Source organism: Cotesia glomerata, linkage group LG5 (genome assembly GCF_020080835.1).
Source record: "Cotesia glomerata isolate CgM1 linkage group LG5, MPM_Cglom_v2.3, whole genome shotgun sequence".
NCBI lineage: Eukaryota > Metazoa > Arthropoda > Insecta > Hymenoptera > Braconidae > Cotesia > Cotesia glomerata.
In genome coordinates this window covers 22,107,019-22,120,676 of record NC_058162.1, presented here as the reverse complement: position 1 = coordinate 22,120,676, position 13,658 = coordinate 22,107,019, and the positions used below count along the sequence as shown (strand labels likewise).

Sequence of the window (13,658 nt, the reverse complement as noted above, 5' to 3'; positions counted from 1 at the left end):
CCTTACCCCTTAGCTGTACAAACTGGACAGTAAATAATCCCTGTTCGTAAAAAAATACTCTCCCAAATTGGGGAAATCATTAATTTTTGTTTTTTTGTTAAAAGATTAATTAATTAATTAATATATTTTTTTGTGTTCATAAACGATTTTTATAGTAGTAATTGTAATAATTGTTAATTACAAATTTTTATGTTAATTCATCTATTTTATAATATAGGATTAGCGGCGTTCGACGCAGTTTTTCAAGCACGTACGGTGTTTTCACAGTGCATTTATGGTGAGTCTGTAGAGTTTCCACGGTGATTTTATTACATACAATAATGTTAATTTTTTATCAATAATTTACTGATAGCTAAACGTTGCATTTTTTAGGAATTAAACTACCATTGTTGTCATTTGGTCCAAGTTCCCAATAACTTGATAACTATTTGTTGGTAATCTTAAGTTGAATTTTAGTCAATTCCTAGTTTCTGATTTCTAATAGAATTAAACTTTCCAAAAAGTCAACATTATTTTTTGTAACGCTTGGGTAGGTCTAGAGAATTATTTTAAAAAAATTGCATTTATCATTTTTTAGAGGTTTATCAAGCTGCAGAACTCGTCCATAATTAATTACGGTATCTAATAAGCAATAAAAACAATCTCACTATTAATAATGAAATTAGCAGACACTTGACAATTTTGCACGCCTCATAGCGCGAAGCGCGTGAGATAGTGCTCTACTCCCGATGCGTCAACATCAAATAACTTCGTGATCTTTCAATGCCTCTCCCTGAATAAAAGAAAGTATTGAGACAAAGAAAAAAGTATTGAAAAGTATTAGATTGACTAGAAAACCAATACTTTTCAATATTTTTTCCTTTGTCTCAATACTTTTTTTTAATCAGGGCTATTACAACCATACTGAAATTGTCATTTACTAGTTAAAATCAGTGAAATTTCCCTGATTTATCTTAATAGAGTAGACTTACATCGTCAAAACACTTGAAGTAAACGATTTCACACGTTTTAAAAATCATTTTATGTTGCTACTTTGAAAAAATAAAACGTTAGTCATCGTCACGTTAATCGATATTTTCATGAAGATATCGATTGTTAAAGTTTTCAATTATCAGATGAGTGCTAGATTCACACTTGAAACTGGGCTTTTGTCATTACTTTCAGAATTCGATAAACTGGTGCCGTAGATCATGTAAATAGCCTAGTTAGCGTTTTTTTTTAATTAATTCCTTAAAATTTACTATTATACACATGTACAAAAACAATAGTATATTGTGTGACTAGGGATGAAACAAAACGATTTCAGACCAGAGTGAAGTTGTCTGCCCGAGCGAAGCGAGTTGTCTGGCATCACTCGGTCTGAAATCGTGTTTCATCCCGCGTCACACATTATATTTTTCATATAAGTTGCATTAAAAATGCTAGTTTCAATGTCTGGAGCCAACCAGAACTAGATAGTTTCAGACGAACAGCGAAAATACCATTTTATTATGAAACTTATAATAAGAAAGTAATAGTTTATTTTTTACCAAACATTATTCGTAAATTGACAAGTTTTCTTTTATCATTCTTATTTATGCTTAATAACAGAATTATGATATGTCAATACAGTTAACGGTTAGAATGACAATTACAAAGGTATAAAATAAACAAACAACTGATAGGATTGAAAATAAAGCTGCAACTTCACCTCGCGGACAGAAAATCGTCATTTTCTGTCCGCCGGGAAGAAATAATTGATACCTGCGCGGCACAGTCGCATTGGTCTGAAATTGTCTAGTTTCGGTTGGCTCAACAGGCATTGAAACTTACATTTTCAATGCAGGTTATATGAAAAAGAATTTTTCTTATTTTTCTCATGTGAAAACTATGGCGCCATTTAATCAAGCTAGACTTTTTAGATTGCGCGCGCATATGACAAGAAAAACGGACGCCAAAATTAAAAAAAAAAAAATAGAAAATACACTGAGAAATTACTTAATTATTTTTTTTTCTTTTGAAAATCAATTACACAATTTATTTATTGATTAAAAAAAGTAAGAGTGTTTTGGGGCGTACACTTTTAGATTTTCCAAACTTTTTTATCCCCAACTTACTTAATAAAATTGTATTGTGTGCCAATGTAGCAAAATATCAAATAATATATTTAAAAATTAATTAATTAAAATAAATTGTAAAGAACATTAAAATACACAAATATTAATAATGTGTCAAAGAATTTATAGTAAGAATTTGCTTATTCAGAATTGATAAATCCGGTTTTGTTTGGTACTCGAAAATTTTGGGTGATAAACGATAATTTTACGGCCCTGAAAACACACTACCCCTACCACAAATGCTAACACTGGAAATTAGCGGGAAATAAATATCACAATGGCATTTGGCGTTAGTTAAACTTCTCTGTTTTGTAGGTTATTTTTTATTATTGTTTTTTATATAAGTAATTATTTAAAAAGTTAAAGAGTTAATTACTATGAAGTGTACAATACCAGAAATATCATGGCACAATCGTGATCCAGTATTGAGTGTTGATTTACAACAATGTAAATTTAACAAAGATGATAAAACTGATAAAATTTATTGGCGTTTAGCAACTGGTGGTGCCGACTCTCATGTTTTGGTATGTAAAAACTTTATTCATATTCAATATTTATATTTTAACATTAACAATATATATTTTTGTTTTATTTTTTGTAGATTTGGCACGTAACAATAAATGAATTAGGCGTAGCGTTGGTCAACTGTGTTGCTGACTTGAATCGTCACCAAAAATCCGTGAATGTTGTCAGATTTTCACCCTCTGGAGAAATTTTAGCTACCGGAGACGATGGTTCAAATAATTTATCAAAATTTATAACCTTATTTTTTTATAATACTAAACTTAGCAGACACTTAAAAATTTTTTTATTTAAAAAAAAAAAAATTAATACTAAAAAAGTTGCATCACTGATTTTTAAAAATTTTTACGTGGAGAATTTTTTCTTAAATTTTTTTATGATATTTTACTTGTTAAAAAAATTATACAATTTACTATGTTGATTTCAGTAGCATCTTTTTTTTAAAGATGATTGAAATTTATGACATTAAATAATTATTATAGAATCAATAATTTGTCTATGGAAGCAAAAAGAAGGAACAGAACCACCTCCATTACTTGGTGAAGAAAATTTAAATGAAGAACAATGGACGTCATGGAAAATATTGAGAGGGCACTTGGAAGATGTGTATGACCTCAGCTGGTCGCCAGACAATAATATGCTCGTATCTGGATCTGTAGACAATACTGCTATTATTTGGGATGTGCAAAAAGGTCGTACTGTCAGTATTTTACAAGATTACAAAGGATTTGTTCAAGGAGTAGCTTGGGATCCATGTAATCAATACATTGCAACTTTGAGTACTGATAGGTAATGATGATAATAATTATAATGATGATAATTTTTATTAATGTATCATACATTATTTAAAAATTATGAAGTAGTTATTAATTGATTATTAAAATTTTAGGCAGTGTCGTCTTATTGATGTAAATAGTATGAAAACAATCCAACGTGTTAGTAAATCGAAAATACCAACCCCACCAGGTCATCCGCTGGAAAATAAAACAATACGACTGTTTTATGATGATACATTTAAATCATTTTTCCGTAGATTAACATTCACTATTGATGGTTCATTAATAATTGCACCCTCAGGTATTATTGAATCACCAGAATCGACAGATCGTTTGTCAAATTCGACTATTATTTTTTCACGTAATAATATTAAAGAGTAAGTTTTTTTTTTTAATTTTAAAAAAGTACATGTTTGATTTTATATCTTTTATTTTTACGATAAATTTAGACCAATAATGATATTGCCGTCATTGGATGAACCAACGATTGCAGTAAGATGTTGTCCATTATATTTTGAATTAAGAGATCAAGGTCCAGTCGCTCTTATAGCGCTGCCATATCGTTTGGTATTTGCAGTAGCAACTCAAAAATCTGTTTTTATTTACGACACACAGCAGATATCGCCAATAGCCATTATTTCTAATATTCACTACACCCGTCTCACTGATGTTACTTGGTAAGTAAATAGTAATTTTTCATATAACCTGTATTGAAAATGCGAGTTTCAATGCCTGTTGAGCCAACTGATACTAGTCAATTTCGGACTATTGCGACTGTTGCCGGACAGAAAACGATCATTTTTTTCCCGGGGGCAGAAACTGCACTGATAGAAGGATTTGTTTATATTTAATAAGCTTTATTAACTGTTAATAAGGTAAAAGACCCCATTAGTGGCACCTTTAACCCCTATTAGTGACACGTTTTCTTTCAATGAAAAAACGTTCTACTTGGAATAAAAATTAAATTTTTTTTTATCTAAAGGTCTTAAAGATTAGAAATAATATATTCATTATTGAAATTAATGATTCCATGAATTGAATAAGTACCGAAATCAAAGAAAGTAATGGGGTCTTTTACCTTAAATGATTTTTTAACATCATAGGATTTAAGAAATATTTCGACGTTCTAATTAACAAATTGTCTAACTCCATTTTAGAGAATCTTCCATTTGTATCAAAAAACAATTGATTCAAAATTTAATATCACTTTAAAAAACCATTTAATATCATTAATATCTAATAAAGGTATAATATTTTGGGTTGGATCATTCAAATAATTTATAATTGGACTATTCCTGTATCAAAATGTTAAAAAATCACCCTCTAAAAAATAAGGAGTTAGACCAATTGCTAATTAGACCGTCGATTTATTAGCAGTTAATAAATTATTTATAAAATACGGTTTATTAAATGTTAATAAATATTTGTTAACTATTAATAAATACTTATTAATTATTAATAAATGTACTTTCTTCCCAAATAAATATTTATTGAATGTTAAAAAATATTTATTAAAATTTAATAAATTAAATAATTGTCTTCAAATAAATTAAATTATTAATAGTTAATAAATCCTTCTATCAGTGTGATGATTTTCTGCCCGCTATGAGAGAATCTTTTGCTTATTTTATACCTTTATAATTTTCATTCTAACCGGTAATTGTACTGTCATATTATAATTCTGTTACTTAGTACAAATAAGAATGACAATATAAACAAATACAAGAATCTTTTTTTTTTACATTTTGCTATTTCCCCACCTAGTACTTGCAATTATGTCTTAAAATTTTAGAATTTTTCATTTTTATCTGCTCTCTTTACCATCATTTAATGTAATATCACTTGATTAAATTTATTTGATAAATTTAATATTCTATAAGGTAAAAGCCCCAATATATGATCATGTACCAGTATATGATCACTCCATGTATTTGTATACCTATGTTTGTGAATATAGATATACAAATAAATGGAGTGATCATATACTGGTACGTGATCATCTATTGGGGCTTTTATCTTACTTGATATTTTTATGTAAATTGCCGTTTGGCGTTAAATAAAATACAATAAAATCTAAAACTATCTCGATTTACGAATAATCTATCTTCTATCTATACTAATAAATGGAGAGCAGGTTTTTTTGTCCGGTTATACAGCGAAAACTACTGAACCGATCAGAATAATACTTATACCATGATCTAGCGTGTTTCGGAGAAGGTTTTAGTATATGATATGGTGGTGATTACTTATCCGGAACCTATATTGTTTTGACTTAGAAATAATGAATTTTTATTGTAACTAAATTTGTTCTATTCGATTGTCATTTGTTTAAAATAAATTTTTTAATTCTATTGGTTATGTTTACATACTAGGCAGATTTCTTTACTTATGAGACCTGCAATTTCTTTAACTGAAACCTTCAATGCTCATTACAAATTTTTTTTCCATATCAATTATTATTCACTTTTGTAAGAAAGATATGGGAATGTTATAACGATTGCACATTGAAAGTTACAATGAATATTAGCTAGAATAATTACATGGATAAAAGGTGCATGCCAATTCGATAAAATTGGGAATCTGTGCAAGTCAAAACAATACTCTAATTAAATTTCAAGTCTAGATCTAAAAATGCAATTCTATAAACCCTGATAAAAAAAAAAGTATTGAAAAGTATTGGTTTTCTAGTCAATCCAATACTTTTCAATACTTTTTTCTTTGTCTCAATACTTTTTTTTATTCAGGGAAGCGCCCAGCGGAGCGGGCGAGTAACCGCTAGTGTTTAATAAAAAATAAACTATTAGTTTCTTGAATTGTAATTTTTAATTTCCTTAATAAGTTTAATAATAAAATTGTATTTTCACTATTCGTTTCAAATTATCTAGTTCTGGTTGGTTCCAGACGTTGAAATTAGGATTTTTAATGCAACTTATATGAAAAATATCATGTGTAACGCGGAATGAAACACGATTTCAGACCGAGTAATGCTAGTCCTCGCTTCGCATCTGAAATGGTTGTTTCATCCCTAGTCACACAATATATTATATCGATGTTCTAATTAGCAAATTGTCTAACTCCATTTTAGAGAGTCTTATATTTGTACCAAAAAAACAATTAATTCAAAATTTATTATCACTTTAAAAAACCATTTAATATCATTAATATCTAATAAACGTATAATATTTTGATTTTAATTATTCAAATAATTTATAATTGGACTACTGCTACATCATAATGTTAAAAAATCACCTTCGAAAAAAATAAGGAGTTAGACAAATTACTAATTAGACCATCGATATAGTCTCCGTTTAGAATTAATTCAGAGTGTAAAGTAATTGTTAAAAATAATTTATTGAAATTAATTAGGTCGTCAGATGGTCGTATATTGGTGCTGTCATCAACAGATGGTTACTGTTCAATTATACATTTCCAAGAAGGTGAATTAGGTAAAGTCTACACTGCTAATGAACCAATATCAATAAATTCGGTGAATGGTTCTAAATTAAATGAAAGATCGGAGGCTAAAGAAACTAACAAACAAAATGTAAGCCAGAAAAAAGCATGTTTTCTGCCTGATGTTAATAATGAAGCGATGGATGTTGATGCTGTTAAATCCATACCAGATAATATGGAGGATACTGAAGACATAAAATTGGTTTACAATGAAGTCAGTAATGTTGAACCACCTATTAAAACTATGGAAAATATAAAAAGTGATAATAAAACTTCCAAAACTACTCCGCCTAAAACTGATAAACCACAATTTCTTTCTGCCAAGACACCTAGACGCGTTCAGTTGATAACTATTTCCAGTCCTAAACGTACCAAGGATAAATAATAACACTCGTTATCATTTTTCAACAATTAAATCACTGTTACAAAGTTTATTATTACAAAAAAATTGAAAAAAAAATTTTTTTTTTTTTTTCATACAAAATTCAAATCAGTCAAGATTTTTAGAGAAAAATTTCTTCTTATCAACTGGATTTGGAATTATCTGAAACAAAATGAAATCATTAAGAACCATTTAAATCTGTATATAGTTAAGGTAATTTGTATACAATTTTGAAGAATAAATTTTATGTTAAAAAGATATTTTCAACTCACTGTATCTTGGCCTGGTTTCCAACCTGCTGGACAAACTTCGCCATGTTCATCGGTGTATTGAAATGCCTGTACTAAACGCAATGTTTCATCAACCGAGCGACCTACTGGTAAATCGTTCATTGTTATTTGTCGTAAAATTCCTTTTCCATCGATAATAAACAGCGCTCTATAGGATTTTTTAAAGCAATAAATAAAAAATATAGTTGAATAATATCAATGATGAATAAATGTGAAGGATATTTCTACCGTAATGTATGGCCCAAGTCATCGAGATATACACCATAATCTTTAGATATTTTATGAGTTAAGTCCGATAGCAACGGTATTTTTATTTTATCCAGTCCACCTTCTTTCCGCGGTGTATTCATCCATGCCAGATGAGTAAATTGAGAGTCTACTGATGCTGCAACTACTTGGACGTTTAATTTTTTAAACTCTTGAACACGGTCAGAAAATGCTAAAATTTCAGTTGGACAAACAAAGGTACTGAAATAAAATATGATTAATTTTATAAAATTAAAAAAGAGTTTTGAATCTGTCAGTCATCTTGATAGTATAATAACAAATTTTTAATTACTTACAAATCAAGTGGGTAGAAAAAAAATACAAGATATTTGCCTTTGAAATCAGTTAATTTTATTTCTTTGAATTCTCCATTTACAACAGCCGTTCCTTCCCAGTATGGTGCAGGTTTTCCAACTTAAATTTTAAATATTAATGAAAATTAATTTAGCAGATATTTGATCATTTTAAGAATTTTTTTAACAAATAAATTATGGCAAAAAAAGTAGAAAAAAAAAATTGACATTTAGAAATTTTAAAAAATAAAAAATGCAATTTTTTGGAAAAATCTATTTGTTAAAAAAAAATTTTTAAATGGTTAAGTAACTGCTAATTTTGATGTCATTAAGAGCCAGTTTTTCAATACGAGATAAAATTTTATCCGATACCAATATATATCTATGTATTTTATGTTTATAGATATACTGGCAATAATAATTTTATCCTGGAAATTTTATCCTCCAAATTAATAAAAATTGAAACGTATTTATAAGCTTACTTTAAAATTAGCCATAAATTATTATGAATAATAAATGAAAGTCATTTATTTCGAACTATTTTCTTTTTTTTCATCATAAATATGTGATTGCAAAAACTGCAATATAAAATTATTTTTTTTTTAAACTGAAATTAACAGACATCTGTCATTTTTTTGGATTTTTACAACTAAATTATAGTAATAATAAAATTTTGATACAAAATTATGAAAATTAATTTAGCAGATTTTTGATAATTTTAACAATTTTTTTAAGAAATAAATAATTGCAAAAAAAAATTAGAAAAAAAATTGACATGTAGAAATTGAAAAAAATAAAAAATGCAATTTTTTAAAAATAATTTTTTGGAACAAATTTGTTTGTTAAAAAAAAATAAAAAAATGTTCAAGCGACTGCTAACTTTAATGTCATAAAAAATTATACATTTAAAAATTATAAAAAATTAGAGGTGCAAATTTTGTAAAAATATTTTTTCTTTATAATTGATTTATAATAAAAATAAAAGAAATTGAAAAATGTTTGTTGATTTCAGTATCATATTTTTTTGATATGTAAAAATATTATTTTTATTACAATTTTAAAGTAACTTACTAACGGCTTTTGTTGTATGCAATTGATGGTCAGCATGTTGTGAACCGGCTGGATAAACAGATCCTCCAGCATAGGAATAACATGCTTCACTTTCTCCATTTGTGTAATGATTAGCTATAACATTATTTTTGTAGCTTATAAAAAAAACTAAAATTGAAAGTAAACGTATTGCTGTCAAAGATTTCATTTTTAAAGCTGTTGTTTTTCAATACTTATAATTTTTTATTTAAAAAATCGCTTATCAAAGATAACACGTGTCACTATTGAGTGTTATAAAGTCAACTAAAGCAGACGAAAATAAAAAATGCTAATTTATTGTGAAAAAAAAAGTGAATCGCGAATTGAAAATTTTACATATGGAATTAATAAAATGAAATTTGTAAATATAAGTAAGACACTGAGATATTTTAATTTATTCACTTGTTTATTATATTTAGCTGACCACTGTATTTTTACATTCAAAATAACTAGTTGTGTATACCCACGTATTAAAAAAAATAAAAAAATGTTAATTGTAAGTTTGTAGGTTATCTACTTTACCAACCACATAGTTTTTTTTTATTTGGTATTGTCTTTTTCGGTAACATCAGTTTGTGCGCGTACACGTGCTCGTGGTCAGTCATAAAAAAATAAATAAATAATTGTTTATTAATTATTTAAATCCAAAAAATGGGTGAGATGATAGGAGATCTGGTGATGCCTGGTGATATTATAAAAAAAACGACAGAAAAACCAAAAGAAAAAATAGTCCTTGGACCAGGATTGAGACGTGATGGTGACATTGTTTATTCATGTAAAGCCGGAGTTTTAAAAAAACGTACGACTATTTATTATGTAGATAGTTATCAACGAAGGTAAAAAATTAGTTAATTAATTAATAATACTGAAATTGAAAAAAATCTGATAAAAAATTTTCAAATAATACTAAAGTTAGCCGACGTTTCTAATTTTTTTATTTATTAAATTGGAACAAAAAAATATTTTTAAAAAATTGCACTTAAAATTTTTCAAGTTTTTTTACAAATGGATTTTTTTTTCTCATAATTTTTTTAATAATTTTTTCAATAAAAAAAATTATTAAAATTTTTAAATGTCGGCTAAGTTGATTTTCATAATTTTCAAAATTTTTTTTGTGACATTAAATTAAGCAGCCACTTGACCATTTTTGAATTTTTTTTAACAAACAAATTTTTTCAGAACAATTATTTTTAAAAAATTGCATTTTTAATTTTTAAAAATTTCTACATCTTAATTTTTTTTCTTTATTTTTTTTTGCCATAATTTTTTTAGTATAAAAAATATAAAAATTATCAAATTTTCATATTTTTCTAACAAATAAATTATAGCTAGAATAAATTAATTTAAAATTTACATCTTAAAAGCGCTAAAAATTATAAATTCAATTTTTTTTTTTAATTTTTTAGACCTACCTAGTTTATTTTTCAAGAAAAATCAAAAAATTGTCAAATGTCTGCTAATTTCAATGTCATAATTAAATAATATTTTGTTAATAAATTTGTCAATAAATTAATATTTAATATTATTACAAATTTAATTTATCATTCAAATCCGGTGATTAATAATACTTAAGTACTGTACAATTATTTAATTTTTTTTTACCATTTACGCAGATATGTTCCAGCACGTGGTGAAAACGTGGTAGGAATAATAACCCAAAAAGCTGGTGATATATTCAAAGTTGACATCGGAGCCAGCGATCAAGCTGCGTTACCCTATCTAGCTTTTGAAGGTGCCAGCAAGCGTAATCGCCCTGATGTACAGATTGGAGATATTGTGTTCGCTAAATTGTTGATTGCAAGCAAGGATATGGAACCAGAGTTAGTTTGTGTAGATTCTCTGGGTAAAAAAGGCAAACTGGGTGTCTTGGGGCCCGACGGAATGCTGTTTACATGTTCGCTGAGTCTTGTTAGGAAGATACTGAGCCCGAATAATCCTTTCTTTGAGGCATTTGCCAAGGAACAGCCGTATGAAATTGCTGTGGGTATGAACGGGAGAATTTGGATCAAAGCTAGGTCTGTCAAAGAAACTATCGCGCTGGCTAATGCGATTTTGGCTGCTGAGTACACAAGTAATGATCAAATTCAAAAATTGTGTGACAATATTGCTCAAATTGTATTCATTAATTATTAATTATAAATTTTTTAAGGTAAAAATAAATTTTAAAGTTTTTAAGATTAGGAATAATTTATTTAAATTATTTATTGATAGTTTAAATCTTAACTTTTCGTTTTTTTTTTTTTTTTTTTTTAAATTAAAGCAACATGCGCTTAGAAGACCAGAAAAAAAAATTTATTTTTTTTGAAGAAGCTTCTTAATTTATTAGTATGAACATAGATCTACTTATGTGAGGTGATTTTGAACTTCAATTTCAAAAAACCAAAAAAGTTTCGCTAATATAAGATATTATCTAGTAGTTAATTGAAGGAATAATAAAAATATATATTTTCAACTAAATGACGGCTTTATAAAAAAATTTTAACCTTAAATTATTAAAAAAAATATGAAATATTTAGCGGAATTATTAATCCTTCGATTAATTACTGAAAAATAAACTGTTAAAAATTTTCGTAAATTAATAACTTTCCAGTATACAAAGATATTTTAAAATTAAATATCAAGTCTATGAAAAAAAATTAATCATTTATGAATGATAATATTACGACATTGCCTTTGTAAGTTTATCAATCTTTGTATGCATGTTTTAAAAATGAGCTTATTATATACTTAACAACATAGTGGTAAAATTACAAGACGAAAACACGGTAAAATAAAATACCGGATTTTATAATAAAAAAAAGCGCCATTCGGCCATACCCGACATGGATAGGTAGATTTCTTTGAATAGATAGATAGATAATAATTTTATTGGATTCTGGAGCCTAGGTTCCCTCAGAACCATCATCAAATATACATTTATAATTAGTGTATGATGTACAGAGTTTTAGATACAAAAAAAATAACATAAAAATAAATATAGTAATTAACAGTAATAACATGTTAATCATGCTTATAAATAATACTTGTGTTATACAAAGCTCAACAACCTTCAATAGCAGTAATAAACGTTCAATATAGCAGATCAATAATTTTGGAAATAATAATCATAGCACAGTCTACGGAATATTTCGAAACTTTCGGCTTTTGTAATTTCAGCTGGCAGCGCATTCCAGATGCGTATACCACCAACAAGAAACGAGTTATCATACATACAATAATTAGATCTAGGTAGCCGTAGATAATCTTCCCTTACATCGCCTCTACGCAACGCAACCGGCAAAAATTCTAAGTGACATTTAAATAGCTGACGATAATTTAAATATATTTCTTTGTAAAAGAGGCATGCTATAAAGTAGTTTCTTCTGTCACTCAGCTTTAACCAACCCAGCCTCTTAAAGTACGGAGTAATGTGTTCAGCCCTCGCAATTTTATAGATATAGCGAACACAGCAATTCATTTTGCGCTGTAATCGCATTTGCGAGTCATTAGTAATATTGCAGTAAGCCGCACAACAATAATCAAACACTGGGAATATTAAAGTGGTGACAAGCTTTATACGCAGTTTTTCGTTGAAGATTTCATTATTAATCTTAAACTGCGCCAGAACCCGCATTGCCCTATTACAAACACTCATAACCTGATTTTCCCAGGTGAGAGTGCTATCAATTAACACGCCAAGATACTTAATTGTCGTATCGTAGTGAATAATGCAATCATTTACGCGAATACAATCAGCATACTTACAATTATTACAGTTAACTTTAACTCGACTACCAAAAATCACAGCTTTTGTCTTTGATGCATTTAACTTAAGGTAATTGATATTGCACCATTCTAAAATTTTAACTATTTCCGCATTCAGGGCAGCAACACATTCATTTATCTGTTCTGGATAGCAGGGTAAGTATATTACTAAATCATCAGCATAAAGCAAATATCGACAGCTCAGCTGTTGAGAGAGATCCGAAATATAAAGCGAGAACAATAAAAGGCCAAGCACACTGCCTTGTGGCACACCATTTAATACATTCCTCCAAGAGGATGCGCACTCATTAGCAAACACCTGCTGCTTTCTTTGAGTCAAATAAGACCTAATCCACGTAATGGCATCAGTAGAGAAATTCATCAATAACAACTTGTGTAATAGTCTTTTGTGATTTACAGAATCAAAAGCCTTACTTAGGTCAAAGAAAACAGCTACAGTGACTTTAGATGCATTTATTGCCAAGCGAATATCATCACAGAGCTTTATTACAGCAGTCTGTGTATTCAGGCCCTCCCTAAAAGCTATCTGGTACTCATCTATGAAATTGTTCTCAGTAACATACTTAATAATCTAATCATGTACGCATCTTTCAAGTGCTTTCGATAAATTACTCGTCAGCGATATAGGTCGGTAATCAGCACATATCTCAGCATTTGTTCTCTTCGGTATTGGGACAATACGCGACAACTTCCATCATCAGGAAAGACTCCAGAATTTAACGAAT

At 28.1% G+C, this 13,658-nt stretch overlaps 3 protein-coding genes across 3 annotated transcripts; 2 read left to right on the top strand and 1 right to left on the bottom strand.

Moving 5' to 3' along the window:
* Positions 1-2,351: 2,351 nt before the first annotated feature.
* LOC123265939 (chromatin assembly factor 1 subunit B) lies at positions 2,352-7,487 on the top strand. Its single transcript, XM_044729927.1, has 6 exons — positions 2,352-2,620; positions 2,698-2,830; positions 3,101-3,407; positions 3,508-3,771; positions 3,844-4,071; positions 6,761-7,487. Exons 1-6 carry the CDS (start codon positions 2,474-2,476, stop codon positions 7,230-7,232), a joined length of 1,551 nt encoding a protein of 516 aa, XP_044585862.1. The 5' UTR covers positions 2,352-2,473; the 3' UTR covers positions 7,233-7,487.
* LOC123265940 (peroxiredoxin-2) lies at positions 7,256-9,471 on the bottom strand. Its single transcript, XM_044729928.1, has 5 exons — positions 9,151-9,471; positions 8,083-8,200; positions 7,748-7,987; positions 7,502-7,667; positions 7,256-7,391 (listed from the first exon to the last, which is right to left on the bottom strand). Exons 1-5 carry the CDS (start codon positions 9,335-9,337, stop codon positions 7,338-7,340), a joined length of 765 nt encoding a protein of 254 aa, XP_044585863.1. The 5' UTR covers positions 9,338-9,471; the 3' UTR covers positions 7,256-7,337.
* Positions 9,472-9,707: 236 nt separating this feature from the next.
* LOC123265942 (exosome complex component RRP40) lies at positions 9,708-11,331 on the top strand. The gene is made up of 2 exons (XM_044729929.1): positions 9,708-10,004; positions 10,782-11,331. Exons 1-2 carry the CDS (start codon positions 9,820-9,822, stop codon positions 11,299-11,301), a joined length of 705 nt encoding a protein of 234 aa, XP_044585864.1. The 5' UTR covers positions 9,708-9,819; the 3' UTR covers positions 11,302-11,331.
* The last annotated feature ends 2,327 nt before the right edge of the window (positions 11,332-13,658 follow it).